Here is a 17,290-nt window from a genome sequence, read left to right as displayed (position 1 = left end):
GGGGAGAGGCTGGTGAGTGAGCCTCTGAGACACATAGCCTCCAAGGGTCCCTTCTGCCTTCACATCACTTTCCCAAGGTTCATATCCTAGAAGGGAGATACCCATTGAGGCACCTCTGAGGCAGAGAGAGGCTTCAGATTCTTTTCAGGAGGCTGGTGCCTTGAGTTTCACTCCCACCAGCACAGAACCCAGTGTGCTTGAGGTAATCTCCCAAATGCACTGGGGAGTCCTGGCAGAAGGAGAAATGAATGTTCAGAAGCAAAATATAACTTTAAAAAATTAAAAGCACCCAGCACACACCCTTTTATCCATTTGCATAGTCCTTGAGTGTGTAGATGCTCAGCCACAGCTATTGGTTAATGAACTAGTTATTGCCCAAGTGAAAGAAAGGTTCCCGTTTGGGACAAAGCCCAGCTGTTGCCAGGGGCCTCCTAATTCAGCTCCTAAGTTTCATTTCCATCCAAGGGCTTGGGGTTCTGTCTGACTGTCCCAAAATGAAGTGTCATCATTGCAAGGACAGCATCAATTTATCTTCAAAGGTCCCTTACTTACCTTCTAGAACTTTGCTGTGGACTTGCTGGCTTGTCAGGCAGGTTTTTCTTGTTTTGTTTTTGGCTGATTCCCAAAATGGATGCTGGGAAGCCCTCCAGAAAAATAGTCTGTGCCAGTTCCACTGTTTCCCTTTATGAATCCACATTCCTTTCCTTAATAGAAGTGCTTCACTGTTTTATTTCACTAATGCCCCTACCGCCTTAGCTCCCTTGAGGATACTTTTCTCCATCTTCTTCTTATTTTAAGGACACTCACTTTGAGCCATCCCCAAGGCCTCTTTGTTGAGCGCAAGCAGAAGTAAATGATCTTGGGAAATAATCATAAAGTAAGAATGTGCATGAAATGAACTTGGTTTCTGCTGAGGAAAAAAAAACACATTATATACAAATAGAATTTGAATTAGTAGAAATGAAGTCCAGAAGAGGGGTGTTCAGGTAACATGCCTGTATTGTCATTCCAGGTAAAGAGGGCCTTGCAACAGGAAGGGTTCAACCGAAAAAAGCGAGGCTATAGAGACATCAACGAGATCTACATCAACATGAACGACCCTCTTTTTACGAAGCAGTGGTATCTGGTAAGCATCTCGGTATCATTCCTAATGTTTCTCAGCTTGGAACTTCAGATAGAAGATGGGTTTCTATTTCCTCATTATTCTGTGGGATGTCAGCTAACACCCCACTCAGTACTAGCTGATAGGTATTGATAGCACCCTACTCGGTGCTAGCGACTCAGTGCCCCCTCTGATAGGTATTGATTTTCTATCACCCTCCATGCATCTTGTCCTCTAATCTGCTTTGTTTCTGGAACGGCTTAAATGGCCATGACCTCCTAGGGTCAAAGCAACCACCAAGAGCTGATCAGATTCTCCCAGACCAGTGTATGACTGAAGACTTGCAAAACCATGTGAAAGCCAAGTCAAAATTCTAGGAGTAGTAATCCGGGGGTCTCAACGGACAGAGGAACTGGAGGACATGGTGGAACCACAGGCATAAGAAAAAGAATCAGGTGACTTCACAAGGGACAAGCAAGAGAGCTCAGAGGCTAAAGTAACAAAACTAGCATCTATTAGTTCTTTCTAAAATAATGGCAAGAAATCAGTTCACTGGGGCTTAATTGATGCAGGATTCAAGGCATGGAAACCCCATCTGCCTGGTGAAGTGAATATTTTCTCACACACCAGCAGTCCTTCTTGACCTATTTGGGTGAGTTGGTTATATTTAAAAGGGGCTCAGGGCTTCCTTGGTGGCGCGGTGGTTGAGTCTGCCTGCCGATGCAGGGAACACGGGTTCGTGCCCCGGTCCGGGAAGATCCCACATGCCGCAGAGCAGCTAGGCCCGTGAGCCATGGCCACTGAGCCTGCACGTCCAGAGCCTGTGCTCTGCAGCGGGAGAGGCCACAACAGTGAGAGGCCCGCGTACTGCAAAAAAAAAAAGAAAGAAAGAAAGAAAGGGGCTCAGTGTCTCCAAACCAACCCAAACTGCAGGGCATATTGAAAGAAAAGGAGTGACCAATTCATAAATGTTTATAATTTATAAACCTCCCATTGTAGGAATGCATCACAATTTCCCTCTTGGGGCTTCAGAGCTTGACTATGCTTTACGCTTTGGGGCATGGAATTCTACAAATCCAATCTGCATAACTGAATGAGCTTATGTGTATTAGGATCGGCTACGTTTCTTGCAATAACAAACAATCCCCAAATCACAGTGGATTAACAGAATCAAAGCTTGTTTCTCACTCATGCTTCACATCCAATGCTTTGTAATCCCCAGGGACCCAAGCTCCATCTCAGCTGCATCCCAACCCCTGCTTTCATGGGCATCTCAACGAGGGGAAGGGGCACATCACACTCTGGCTCTTAAAGCTCCTGCCCGGATGTGACAAATGGTTCATGAGCTCACATTCCAATGCCCAAAACCAGTCATGTGGTTCTAGCTTCCAAGGGGATGGAGAGGTGTCATCTTCTCATGTGCCTAGAAGGGGAAGAGCAGTCATTTTTATAAAGAGCACTAATGACATTCACACAATGTTTCAGCAACACCGTAACAGCCAGCTCATTACTATGGGCTTCTACCAGGACAAGCTCTGACTTCGCTATTTTTTTATGATTTATCTTTGAGAAAATCTGCACAGGACAAAAAAGCATAAAAAGAGGGTAGTGAGCATATTTGTATGGAATTTTTCTTTTTTTCCCTTTCTTTCTTTTTTGATTTTTTAGGGGGAAGGCATTTTTATTTTTTGCATTAGAACACGCGCCAAAGTTGAGCCAACTCTCTTTAATTCAGTTCAACAAATATTTTTAAGCAAGACTTGGTGTGGCGGTACTGCAATTACAGAGATAAATAGAACATGCTCCCTCTTGTAAAGAATATTGTTATTTAGTGAGGAAATCTCATTCAAATAAGAATAATCTGAGACAATATGCACTAAATTCTGAAAGTGAGGGATAAATAAAGAGCTACAAGAACGAGCATTTAATTCTAAATTGGGGAGGGTTTCTTGCAATGTTGGCTCTAAGTTTAAAGGTAATGATCTAGTCATAAGAGATAGGAAGATTGAAACTGTGTTTACATATTTCCGTAAAAGAGAAAACATCGATTTTGTGTATATCAAAAAAATGGAGGGAGAAGACTAGAAGAGGTGGATGGGTAAACACCCCAAAGCACTGTTTCATGGAAGATGTTGCCCTTTATCTGGCCCTGGAATACCGGGTGTCTGAGGAGTGTGGCAAGTAAACATTTACACAGGTGATTTACCACCTACACCAAACTAATAAGATTCTCTGCTTTGGAATTCCTGAACCAGATCAATACTGGGCAAGCGGATGGTACTCCTGGCCTTGACTTGAATGTGGCAGAAGCCTGGGAGCTGGGATACACAGGGAAAGGTGTTACCATTGGAATTATGGACGATGGTGAGTATTTCAAAGGCTGTACGTCACCTGGAAGCAAGTGTGTCTTTGTACACCTTTGGAACACAAAAGATTCATTGTTTGGGAGATGCAAATTAGAGGCAGAATGGCCAGATGCTGGGCATGGTCGTCTATACTGTGTCGACATCCTCACATTTCTCTACATCAGTGGTCCTCTAGCTCGAGGATGCCCTTCACAAATATTTATCGAATTAATAAGTTAAAAAAATTTAAATGAACGAATGAAAGTTGACCGTCATTGAACTGTAATTTCTTATTGGGCCACTGCTTATACCTTACCTTAAAACGGCTTCTGGGCTTCCCTGGTGGCGCAGTGGTTGAGAGTCCGCCTGCTGATGCAGGGGACACAGGTTCGTGCTCCGGTCCGGGAAGATCCCACATGCCGCGGAGCGGCTGGGCCCGTGAGCCATGGCCACTGAGCCTGCGCGTCCGGAGCCTGTGCTCCGCAACGGGAGAGGCCACAGCAGTGAGACGCCCGTGTACCGCAAAAAACAAACAAAAAACAGGCTTCTGTTTATATTTACCATCTATTTCTCTAGATCTACAGTGTCCAGTGTGGTAGCCACTAGCAGTATGTGGCTATTTACATTTAAGTTTAAATTAGTTAAAGCTAAATACAGTTAAAAATTCAATTCCTCGATCACATTCGTTTCACTTCAAGGTCTCAATAACCACATGGGGCTAGTGGCAATTCAATTGAACTTCATTTCTATCATCCCAGAAATTTCCATTAGGCAGTGTGGCTCTAGATCCCCGCAACAGCTTTTTAGTAACAGCATTGGGGTTTGGAGAATTTTGACTTTATTGCTACTTTCAGAATGAGTCCTTGTCAAGCAAACTGATGACAATTTATTATACATGCCCCCTGCAATGTATTATTCTATCCCATATGCCTGCCCAGCAAAGATTTAGCAGAGCTTTCTTTTCTATAGTTTGTGATATGAAAACAATGGGTTCGATGAATTGCTGTTTTTCTAACTACACATGCCCTTGGCTCTGCCAAGATTCTGGAGCATCTCTGCCCTGCCGTCGTCCCGTCGGGGGTGTATTCTTGCTCTTCATTAGCTGTCTGGGTCCTCCGTAAAAGCTCCACTGTGCACTATTGGTCCAATTACATATAAAGTCTATACAGAGATGAAACAATGGAGCCTTTCTCTTCTCAAGATCCTCAAAGAACACTATGTTCTCTAAAGCAAGCCTTTGAAGCAGGATTGATGGGAAAACAAGGAGAGCCAGCCGTGCTTAAAATCAGCACTGTCTCTGTGTGGGCTCATTAAATATTAACATAAAAACAATGCGCAGTGTTTTCTGAGGTGTGAGATGTTTTGAAATGGATGTAAAAGCTTTCTCCAGTGGCCAGGGCTCTCACAAGTGTGTTTGTGTGTGTGTGTGTGTTTGCGTGCGTGTGCCAATGTGGAGAGCTTACCTGTTTCTCCTTCCTAATGCTTTGGCTTAGAAACCACCGTGGATGAGCCCAGCTCACCCAGTAGAAAGATGCATGTAGGTTTGGGGGAAACCTGCCTGGGATACTTTGTCATCACCATTTCATCACACAGATGTGGGGGACCAGAGAAGCACCCTTAAAAGTGGCCACAGAGAGGCACGGTGCTTTCACAGAACCCCCAGCAGCCCCCGAGATGCCCGTTTCAGGATTCTTTAACTCCAGACCCCTTGATTGACTGTTCTTCGTCCCTTCTGAAGAGACCTAAGGAGAGGGCGTCACCTGCCTCTGGTCCACATTTCCTGGCCTGAGAAGCAGAGCCCGTTACAAAGTCTCAGCAGAATTTCCTATTTGATGTTATTTCTCCTGCTGATTTAGTGGCCTTTGAGATTCAAAAAGAAGTGCACCCTCTGCCCCTCAATTGTACTCCTAACTTCCCCGTTGTTTTGGTCGTCCACTGCTGCAGAACAAGCCACCCCAAAACTGAGTGGCTTAAAACAAACACCCTGTTGCTAACTCTCACAATTCTGTGGGTTGACCAGGCTCAGAGGGACAGTTTGGCTCTTGGTCTCTCTGGGGTCTCTCCTACAGTTGGGGTAAGAAGGCAGCTGGGGCCAGTGTCAGCTGGAGTCTCAACTGGGTGCTAAAATGGCTCAGCCTCCCTCAGCCTCCCCAGCAAGGTGGCTGGATTTCTTACGGATGGTTCAGGGCTCCCAAGAACAGACATCCTAAGAGACAAGAAACAGGAGCTGCCAGTCCTCTCAAAGGCTGAACCTGGGAAGGGCAAGCATTGCTTTGCCCCTTCCACTGGATAAACCATCTGAGGGCCAGATTCCAGGGGAGGAGAGATATCAATAGATCCTGCCTCCTGCTGTGGAGAGAGACAAAGGATTTGTGGCTATCTTGAAATCGGCACATGCTTGTTCAGTAGGATAACTGAAGAAAAGAAGACGACTAAGCCGTTCTCCAAACCCAGTGTTGAACAGCAAGATGAGCGCATCTGGGGCAAGAGCGGCCACAGCAAGGGCAAGTCCAGACGCACAGCCTCTCACCATGTGGTGGGGCATCTCTGCCTAAACACCCACAGACAGGAAGCAGAGATGATGAGCTGGGAGCATCAGGGCTGCATCTTCTCTCTCGGCTGCCTGCACACGTGGATGGTGTGGAATCGTTCCCCAGATAGTCTCTCAGCAAGACATCACCCCCAAACAAGGTCAAAGACACACACAGAAGCTGACCTTGAGACCTAAGAGCAAAATTAATGTCATATTTTATAAGCCTGCCTTGTGTGGGAAATAATTGGTGATCTGTGTGTGGAAGGTTCGATTTGTGGACAAGCACAGTTTTAATACTCATTCACCCCTCTCCGGTTGCCCAGCTCAAAAACTCAGTCATCATCCCCTCTGCTAGATCCAATGACTTGATAGATGCTCACTGCTTTCATGTAGGTGCTTTCGTTAGGTGCAACCCAATGTGACTGCCCTACCCTACATACCTCTGGGAAAGAACCTCCATGGCTAACTGTTGCCAAAAGGGCGGAAAGAATTTCTTAAGGGTCTGCTCTGACATTCTGGGCATGTTGATGTCAGCAAGGACCCTGCTTAATGATGACGATTCATCCCTTTTGCTGTGATGGAATTGTTTGGTGTTGGGAACTTAACCTGGAAAGTAGGATGTGGCTGTAATGAGACTCGGCGATAGACAGGAGTCACCCAGCCCCAGGACGGGCGCTGGCTATCGAGGTCAAAGATGGTCAGCAAAGGCGTGAGTCAAGGTCTTTAGCTGATGGAGCCAAGGAAGTAAGATTGAAGGCCAGTGAGGCAGGGTCAGAGAGAGCTTTCAAGCTGAAGTAAAACTAAAAACTAGCGTTTCGTGAGTACTATGTGCTAGGCTCCACTTCACATTTTGGAAACAGTCATAATTATTCTCTAAGGTTTGTGTTATTATTATCCACATTTTGCAGATGAAGAAATTATGGTTTAGGGAGAGAAGAAATTGCCCAAACTAATTTTCAAGCACCATCTTCAGTGCTTGAAACCCACCCTGTGGCTTGCCTCCCTGGTGAGACTTTGTGAAGGGGCCTCATCCTTATAAGCAGAGGTACAAGTTTCAGGGCCAGACAGTCACCCACAGCCTTCCAGGAGATTTAGAACTCTGTCATATGCTGAAAAGCGGTGTTTTCTCTCCTACCTTGGGCTCTGCAGGCCCCAGAAGTTCCAGCAGGGTGTCTGTCCCCGTTATTATTGTTGTGTAACAAGTGACTCCAATACTTAGCAGCTTAAAGTAACCATTTATCTTGCTCATAATATTTGTGGCACAGGAATTCAGAAAGTCTGGACAGTTCTCACTTGAGGTCTCTCATGCAGTTGAGGTCAGGTGTTGTCTGGGTGGGGGTCATCTGAAGGCTAGAGTAGGCTGGGCATCCAAGACGGCTCACTTCCATGGCCAGTGGTTGACTTTGGCTGCTGGAGCTCAGCTGAAGTTGTCAGAGCACCAGCAAGTGGGAGCCTTGCACGGCAGCTGGCTGCCTCAGAGCAAACGAACGTCCAAAGGCAACAGGGGGAAGATGCCTGGCCTTTTCTCACCTAGACTTGGAAGTCACACAGTGGTGTTCCACTATATCCTATTGGTAGAAGCAGCCCAGCCCACTCAGATTGAAGAGGAGGGAATAGACCGACCTCCAATAAGAGGCTCACATTGTCACATTGTAGAAGACCATATGGATGGGAGATATTGGACCACCATCTTTGAAAAATCCAATCCATCCACTGAGGCTACTCCTCATCAACATATAAGTCATTCAGGGTGGTGCAAGGGCTAGCTCTCTTGGGACAATGGAAGGAACTGGGCTTAGGACCAGAATCCAGAGATGTTATACATCTCAACTGAACTATTAGCATTATAACTAAGAATATGTACATGGAGCTCACTAATTCCTTGAAGTCTCCAGAACTGCCAGCGACTCTTGAGAATATGGACTGTTGTAGATTAGACTTTCAAACTAATGACAGGATACTAATGGTTTATGAACAAAAATATAACCAAGTATTTGTCATTTGTGTGCATTATGATTGGCTGATGATGAGTCAGTGCCCCCTGTAGACTGTGAGGCTTAGATGGTTGTACAGCTCAAGTTCTGTGTCTAAATTGTGTTTTTCCAGGACCTACGTAGCACCTGGCTTTCATTGCTGAAAATAAACCAGTGAATGAAAATAAGAGTGAATACATTAATAATACAAGAACTGAAAAATAAACAAACTGATTAAGAAGATGTATTCAGTGACTTCCACCTTCAAAGATAATCAAATATACAAAAATATTGAAATGCTATTTAATTGCCAGGTTATTATTTTCATGCTTAGCTCATTATTATTTTTTCTGAGTCATGTCTATCATCCTTAATCTATCAATAATATTTTCTTCCTCAGACCAAAGTCTGTATCTGTTCTAACTTCACATTCAGTCTTCCACTTAACCTAATTAAAGATCCTTTATTTTAATTAGGCTAAATTTATCTTATTTTCATTCTGATTTCCTTCTGGTTTCAAATTATCTCTTTGCTTTAATATTTTCCCATCACAGAGAAGAGACTACTGCCTCTTAGAAAATTCCTTTCCTAAATAACTTGCACTATCAGAACTTGAGGCCATGTTTTAAAAACTGACTCCCTGTTAAGAAAAAAAAGTATTCTCTGTATCTTTTAAACTCATCTGTATGTTATAAAATGTTTTGCCTAATAATGAGTTCAAAAAATGTAACCAATTTCCACAAACATATAGGACAATTTAATTTCAACACAGCACTCCAAAACCAAGTAGATTTTTCAAATATTTCTGTTCATCTGCACCATCCACAGAACCCTAATAATGTGGTAGATGAAGGTACTAATGAGGATGCAAGAAATGTAATTTATTAAGTGTTTACTGCAAGCTAAACACTTTCAATGAACTGGCTCCAACCTCGAAAACTGCTTTGCAAGGTAGACAATATTCCCATTTCAAAGATGAGGAAGCTGAGGTTCAGAGAAGCTATATGGGCAAAGCCACACAAATATTACAGTGTCTGAGCCTGGACAGAACTGATCTGTTGGTCTCGTAGCCTGTGCTTGTCCCTAACTCCACCCCACAGCCTACACTGACCATCTCTGAATCAGGATCCAGAGCAAAGGTCTGAAACTTTTATAATGTTAGCCTTTAAATCTTCGGACCGCTGTCCTCCTGCAGCTTTGGGGAGGAGAGAGGAGGATGGTGGGGGGAAAGGGTCTGGCTCTAGTCTCACAAGCAGCGTGAGGACAGCAATTGCTTCTGATGTCAAAACATCAAAATATCAGCAGCACAGTGACTCCCAGTCCAGAAATTACTTGTGTAACCAGGAAAAACAAAGGAAAACTTCCTTTTAGAAATATACATTTGGGGCTTCCCTGGTGGCGCAGTGGTTGAGAGTCCGCCTGCTAATGCAGGGGACATGGGTTCGTGTCCCTCTCTGGGAGGATCCCGCATGCCGCGGAGCAGCTGGGCCCGTGGGCCATGGCCGCTGGGCCTGCGCATCCGGGGCCTGTGCTCTGCAACGGGAGAGGCCACAGCAGTGAGGGGCCCGCATATTGCAAAAAAAAAAAAAAAAGAAAGAAAAAGAAATATACATTTGGATACAAGTTTTTTTTCACAGGACAAAGCTATAATGTGGCCTGGCCTTGGTGTGCATGCAGTGAAGATGCACTATGATAGGGACTTAATGACGCTTCTGGCTTTCAAATATTGCAACTCAATAGAGTTACTAATGCCACTGGAATAATCGGACCACCCTGTTCTCACCCCTACCAGGTTGAGAAGAAAGCAAGCACAGAGAGGCCAAGCACCCTGCCTGAAGTCACACAGCCAGTTGGCAGCATGGTTGTGATTAAAACTCGAGTCTTTGACTCCAAAATCTACACTTATAACCATGATGCTAGGTAGTACAGGAAGCCAGCCTATTTCTGAGAGGGCTGGATTCTCTGATGTCACTGCTGCAATGATTATATGGCTCTGCAGACCTGGATGAGAGCTTTGCAATTTGCCCTTTGAAGTTTCACAGTGCTTTCTGAGATCCATGTGTTAATGGAACCCAGCAGTGCTCATGGACCAAAATCCTACCATTGCAACAACTCTTGGACAGCAAGACAGGCCACATCCAGGAGAAAGCGCAGGACTCCTGCTGGGAGGCTCCCTGGAAAGCCTTCTGCAGAGACAAGAACCAGCTCCCACCCAGGACACCTCGTGGGAAATCACTTGCCCTTTGCCTAATGGCTTTTCTTGCCGAGCCGTGTTCCTCTGGTTTCTGTGCCAGGCGATGCTCTCCTAATCCATTGCTGTCCGGGCTCTGTTAAATAATAATCGCTTTTCCTCCCCAGAACCGGTTTCATTTCAGAAGAAATGCCAGTTGATGCTTTAGAAATGTCAGGATTTCCACAAATCTCTCTTAGATCAGTTCTCTGTTGAGCCATTCGTCTTAGGGTCACTAAGCTGGCATTTATGTCAGAAGTGTTACCCTGGGGCCTCAAGCTCTAGCTGGTTTCCCTCCTCTGACACATCTGGTGGCCACTGGCTCTCCATGTAGGCGGGGCAGCACCCTCCCCCGGGGGTGGAAACTCGAAGCTGGGGCCCAGCGCTCACCCCCCCCTACACACATCTGGTGCCAGCACATAAGGAGCTCGCCTTCTCGAGCAGCTTTCCTGAGGATACGTGGCAGGTATTAACCTATTGTTCCTGTGCTTTTGTCTTTTCACAGGGATCGACTATCTCCACCCGGACCTGGCCTCAAACTATGTAAGTACAAGCTGCCCTGTGTGGGGAAACACGTGTGTCCTAAGTGTTCTGGTGCCCCTCATAGTGGGAACTCACACAGACGCATACACATGCCTGCATGCACATAGGCCATGCACACTGGCACACGGGCACGCCTGCACATGCATGCACCCCAGACTGCTCGTCTTATAAGAGCCATAGCTCAGGCCAAAGACAGATGAGGCATGGGGCCTGGCGGCAGGCAGGGATGAGTGACTTCACCAGAAGAAAAGAAGGAAACTTGAGATCTGAAAGAACAAAGTGCCGAGAAAAAAGGTACAGGGAGAGGGAAGAGAGAGCCTTGGCAAGGTTTAAAATCAACTCCAGCTGAGAATGTTGAATGGTGGGTGGGAATGAGCCATTTGGGTTCTTGCTGGACAAAACCGATGGCAAAAGCCAAAAAGGGCAACAACTCACATTGCACCCGTAGCTGTGTGAAATCAAGCATGCCACCTTCTTCTTATTTTGGTGCTGATGAGCACTCCACACTGACTTTCCCCACAGCTCTGAGTAGAGCATTTAGTATCCCTTGACAAATAACAAACATTAACAGGGAATCACAGTAAATGCTATTGGGCTGGAACCCCATGCTCTGACTTTTGACCCAGCAAGTCACCTGCTGATTTCCCGATAAAATCTCCAAACCTTTTAAACATAAGCGATGGCTTTATTTTAACCCCAGGGAGTATACTATTCAAGCATTGGGGTAGTCACTTAAAATTACCCAAACTATTATTAAGTTATATTTCTCCTGTAACTTCCAGAGCTAAGTATTTTATAAAATGTTATTTATTTGCTGAAAAGACTCATATTTAGGAGAAAATGAATTTAAATAGAGGAAAGATGGTTAACAAGCAGAAGTGTTTGGGGATCAAAATTCTGGGTCATTCTTCCTGGAAGGTGTGAGTGTCCACATCGCAAAAAGAGAAGGGAGATTTTCCATGTGTGTAGTGGACTGGGAATCGGGAAGCAAAGCACCAAGGTGCTGGGTTTCTATTTCCTGCACGGGTCTTACAAACCTGGGAGAGTATACACTGGGTGTAGTCCAACCAATGTGCCTCCAGAGAGAAATGACAGAAATCAATCCAAATCTCTACTCCCCGAGATGAGAATCCACTCTGGTAGATAAGGCAGTGAAGAACCACCTAGGAGTTGCAGATTCTGCCTCAACGACCATCTGCAGAGTCTAGGGACAGCATTCTCTCCTCCTCTCTGACCCCCTGCCCCACAGCTGGCACACGGAGCTGCCTGCCTGGATGTTCCTTTGCTTCCTTAGAGGCACTGCCCCACACAGGGCCTTGTCTGTCCCCTCCAAAGCCCTGCCTTTCCCAGCCTCCCCAGTAACTGCAGGACCTTGGAGAGTTCTCCAATGGGGAGGTTGAGAGATGCATGTGCCTCATTTTCTCCAAGGTTCTGATACCAAGAGGCCCTTCCTCATGGAGAAATGGCAGGAGCAACAACCTGGAGGGGATAAGTTTGACCGCAGGGCTGCCCTGCACACGAGGCATTTCCAGTCTCCTTCCCAGCTGAGCTGCGGCTGCACAGGGTTCCCACCATCCCCCAGACCAGCGCCTCTTGGGGAAGCCAAATAAGGGTCTGTTCACTTTTGCAAACCAACGTTGCTCCTCTTACAGCTTCTAAGACTTCAAGGTGGGGTGGCTGCCAGTCAGGCTGGAAGGTGGGCAGCGCACGGCCTCCCTCCTTCGAAGGCCACTTACATGGAGACTGACCTGGGCATCCCTGGCCAGCCCAGGTGTTTCCGTGACAGCTGCCAGCGACACCAGTCACCGGATTAAAAAGAGATAGTAATTCAAGTGGGAGAAAAATCCTCTGGGGCTCTGATGAACTGCGGGTACGATGCCAGTCGACAGTGTGATTCATCTGCCAGAAACTCTAATCTGAAATTGGAAAGGGAAAGATACCCATTGAGAGGTGCCAGCTCCACCCAATTCTGCAATATCAGAACATACCTGAAAACCCTATGGGTTCTTTGAGTGTGGTTTTCTGCTTTCCTTTTTTCCCCCTTTGTTTCTTTCCAAAAAACTTTTTTCTAATTAGAAAATACCCAAGGGCTTCCCTGGTGGCGCGGTGGTTGGGAGTCTGCCTGCCGATGCAGGGGACACGGGTTCGTGCCCCGGTCCAGGAAGATCCCACGTGCCGCGGAGCGGCTGGACCCGCTGAGCCATGGCCGCTGAGCCTGCGCGTCTGGAGCCTGTGCTCCACAATGGGAAGGCCCTCATACCGCAAAAAAAAAAAAAAAAAAAAACCAAGAGGGAGGGGATATGTGTATACATATAGCTGATTCACTTTGCTGTACAGCAGAAACTAACACAACATTGTAAAGCAATTATACTCCAATAAAAACAAAATAAAATGTCACTGCTGACCAAAGTAAAATAAATAAATAGATAAATGTCCTCTATAGAAAATGTAGAAAAACATAAAACAGATTCAAAACTAGCTATATCACCATTCTTAATACTTTAACATATTTTGGACTTCATTTCTATGTATATATTTTTAATAAAATTGGGCTCTTGTTGCATATATAGTACCCCCCTTCCATGTGATACGTCATGAACACTTTTATATTATTAAATAATCTTCAAAACATGATTATAAGGGCTATATAGTATTGCCTCATGTGGTAATTTACTTAAAGTTTCCAATCCCCAATTCTTGGACAACTAGGTTGCTTCCAATGGGAGTCTCACTCTTAGAGGGAGTGTGACAGACAGTGACAAGGGTGGTAGAGGTCTCCAAACCACAACATGCTTAGGAGAGTGGAAAGAACTGGAAAAAACACAACTTAAGAAGCACATTAAATACGTTTTCAAATATTTCCAGTTCTCCACGATAGATGAGACATTCAACTTGTTCAGTAATTTCTCCCATGAAAATTCCCACCAACGGGAGACCATTGCAGGAGGAGGATTTTAGTTCAGTTAAAGGAAGAACTATCTAATGATTAAGGAATAAATAAAAAGAATTAGCTCTCCCAGGAAGTAATGGGTTCTCCTTATCTGAAAATGTTTATGAGGAGAGTTGATGGCCTTTTGGGGGGGATGTTGAGGAGATGACTTAAACTAGATGACATCTAAGACTTGACCAGAAAATGTGAGCTCTGGACAAAACTGCACAATTTGACAACTTCCATCCAAAGGAAGGTCTGAGTCTTCAGCAATCATTAAAACTCTTGGAACTTTACAAACCAATTGAATCTAATTGCACATGACTTTGAAAATGTCCTATGTCTTTGGTATAGGTGAGAAAACAACACCGAAATAGCTCATCCTGAATTCCTCAGCAGAGAACCTGAACCAGCTAGTTTTCACTAGTCACAGTTCTCCCTCATTCTGTGAAGAGCTGAGAGTGACAACTCTGAAGCCACTAACCAGATTTATCTTCTTTATTTTTAATTAAAAATTTTATACTATAATTAACAGAATGAGCATGACAAGTGGAGTAGACCTGCCCAGGAGGGCAATGAAATCAGTGGATGGTGATAAACTCGAAAATTGTTTGAGCAAAGGATTAACACGCAGCTTCACACCTTGTTAGGTGACTTAATGGCTTGGATGTGAGAGCTAGCCCCGTGCCCTTCCAGTGGAATGCACTTTGGTGGGGTCTGTGTTTGGGTTCCCGCAGAAGCAGACCCAAGACAAGGGTTTGAGGGCAACTAGTTTATTTGGGAGGAAGGTCAGAGGAAGGGAGAGCGAGATGGGGAAGGGAAGGCAGCCAGTAAGGGGTGCATTTCAAACAAGTCACTATGGTGAGTGGCTGGAATCCCACTGGGGCATCTGTGAGATGACGCAGAAGATGTGCACCAGAGTTATCCCACTGGATGGGATACCCGGGAAGCTGGGATATTTATAGAGCAACTCCTATCAGTCATTGGTTGAGGGTTGGTCACAGGGGATGTTAACATCCCAGCTGCTCCTACCTTCCCACAGTCTTGGGAAATGCCCTCGGCAAACAGAAGTGGGTACAGGCAGCTGGAGCCCACCAAGGACGCAGAGATGACAGAAAGAGCCATAAGGCTGGGTCTAGGCAATGTCTGCCAGAGGGAGGATGCCTTGGAAATATATGAAAGATTAAAATAAACAGAAATGTGCTCCGTGAGAAGTAAAAAACCGTATCAGAGGTTCTTAGCCAAATATGACAAAAACTTCTTCATAATCAAACCAGGCGAAATGTTTCCCAAAACAGAATTATTTTCAAAGCTTGTTTATTCTGTACATTAAAAGAAAAGACTCAAGGTAGGCTGGTCGTCCAGGGTTCTTTCTATTTAAACTGAGAATTTTAATCCTCTGAAAGCTGTAAATCAATATATAAATGTAAGTCATTAGTGTTCATTTAATTCGACAAATCTACCCTGTATCAGTTGAGTGTTAGGGAGCAAAGGATAATAGTGGCCACTTTTATTGTTACTCTATTGTTCTATGATTGAATTTAACCTGAGGAACCCAGTCTCACTGGTAAATTCTCCCTATTCCAAATAAATACATTCACCTCTCTTCATCTCAATAGTAATAACATGAAATGAGTCTTGGCCAAGACCCTATTTTAGACCAACTTGAAACTGGGATTCCTTTACCCCATCCTCTCTGGATATTTGCTCCAGCTCAGTCAGATGGCTGTGCATTGGGCCTGCCATGGCCGAGCCCCAGAGGAAGAGAAACCAGACCCAGGTGTTCTCCAGAGGAGCCTGAGGTCAGTAAGGACACAGGTGTGGGGCGTGGCTTGCAGGTGAGGGGTGGGCAGGCCGGGAGGTGGCCGTCTTTGTGCTGTGCGGCCCCCATGCAGCAACGATCACGGGCCCATGTTCACGGTACAGGTCCAAGCCTGGGGTCCTTTCAGGCCTGCCGAATAGAGGGAGACTTCTGTTCAAGAACATGCAAGTGTGGGTGAGGTGGCCGCTTTCCGAGCGTGGGGGCGGCTGAAGCTGAGCATCTCCTGCGCTGCTCCAAAAGCAGGAGCCTCTGAGACGCTTTGCTGCTGGAGCTAAGGAGGCGAAGAGATGGCTAGTGGTTCTGTAAAATCCAGAGAGAGCCTTCCCACTGGGGTGAGGGTTTTCTCAGAGGCAAGTAGCTTACTTAGGAGGAGACCCCAGCAAGCACGAGCCAGCTCTCCTGGCCTGCCCGCCATACACGCAGAGTAGGGTCAGGCAGGGTGGCCGTGCTGACCCTTGGAAAGCGGTGAAACCTTAAACTCAGTGAAACCTGAGTGTGACTCCCGGCTGCCTGAGTCTAAGATGTGCAACCTTAGACTCACCTATTAAACCTCTTTGAACTGTAATCTCCTCATTTGTGAAATGGACCAAAAGAGTATCAGGTGTGTTGTGGGGTATCGCTGAGATACCGTGTGTACAGCACCTGGCAGATAATAGATGCTCCATAAAAATCCATTTCCTTCTCAAAAGAGTTGAGATGACACAAAGGCAGCCTGTCCCGATGGAGAAGCAGGGACACACCTCCAGAAAGCAGTGCAATTGCTCGGGGCACGCCCAGCGAGCTCAGCGTTATCAAAAGAGAAAAAAGGGCACCTCCAGACTAAGTGTAAGATTGTGAGACTAGGAAAAGCAGAGGGCAAAGGTGGAGGTTACCAAAGTCAATCTCAAAGATCTATTTGAAAAATAAAAGGTTGATCTGAAAAGAGCAGCCAAGCAAACAGAAGGAACAAGGAGAGAGAACCAATTGCCTGCAGCCAGGATAGAAGGAAGGAGGAGGCCCAGAGAGAGAATTTCCGATCTGTTTTTCTCTGTCACAGACCTTTGAACTAAAAGGATATTCACGGGGCTTCCCTGCTGGCTCAGTGGTTGAGAGTCCATCTGTCGATGCAGGGGACACGGGTTCGTGTCCCGGTCCGGGAAGATCCCACATGCCACGGAGTGGCTGGGCCCGTGAGCCATGGCCGCTGAGCCTGCACGTCTGGAGCCTGTGCTCCACAACGGGAGAGGCCACAGCAGTGAGAGGCCCGCGTACCGCAAAAAAAAAAAAAGAAAATAAAAAGGATATTCACAGATATTCACCCCCTAGGTGCGTGAGGAATTGTACAACAGTAATTTTTCCAAATGAGGTTTTCTCCAGGCCAGAGAAACAACCTCTCCTGACGCCTAAGTGGTCACAGTGTGGAGCCCAGGCTTCTGCCCTGACGCAGAGTCCTGGCCCTTCTCACACTCGGGCCTCCACCTTTTAGCTTGGAAACTGTGGGTCACCCTCTGAGCAGCTCCAAGATCCTGTGCTGAGAATCTGTGCAGGTTCACGTGCTCTTCCTGAAGTTTTTCCACAAATGCTTGAACGCAGCAAATGTGGAAGATTGCCTGGACTCCACTCCCCAGCCATCTCTCGGCTTCTGCTATGGGGCTCCACAGAACCTCCCTCTAAAGGGTGAAGTGTATTTCCCAGCCCTTGACTTTGGGCTGGGCCTTGTGACTTTTCTAAAGCAATGGAATAATACAGAAGTGTCCGTGGGCCAGGTCAGAGGCCGTAAGCAGCCTTGTGGGGTCCTGCGTGCCTTCTACCATCACCATTAGAAGAGCAAGCC

At 46.0% G+C, this 17,290-nt stretch overlaps 1 protein-coding gene across 2 annotated transcripts in view; it reads left to right on the top strand.

The window, feature by feature from the left end:
- Positions 1 to 17,290, top strand: part of PCSK2 (proprotein convertase subtilisin/kexin type 2) — a gene marked incomplete at both ends in the record, with an annotated part of 215,608 nt that overhangs the window by 114,072 nt on the left and 84,246 nt on the right. For both annotated transcript variants that reach the window (XM_079718832.1, XM_079718831.1), the window contains 3 exons: positions 1,013 to 1,126; positions 3,358 to 3,466; positions 10,689 to 10,726. In XM_079718832.1, the coding sequence (XP_079574958.1) occupies positions 1,013 to 1,126; positions 3,358 to 3,466; positions 10,689 to 10,726 (261 nt within the window). The remainder of the gene's footprint in view (positions 1 to 1,012; positions 1,127 to 3,357; positions 3,467 to 10,688; positions 10,727 to 17,290) is intronic.

This window comes from Hyperoodon ampullatus (assembly GCF_949752795.1).
Source record: "Hyperoodon ampullatus genome assembly, chromosome: 14".
In the NCBI taxonomy this organism is placed as follows: domain Eukaryota; kingdom Metazoa; phylum Chordata; class Mammalia; order Artiodactyla; family Ziphiidae; genus Hyperoodon; species Hyperoodon ampullatus.
This window is presented reverse-complemented; position numbering and strand designations above follow the sequence as displayed.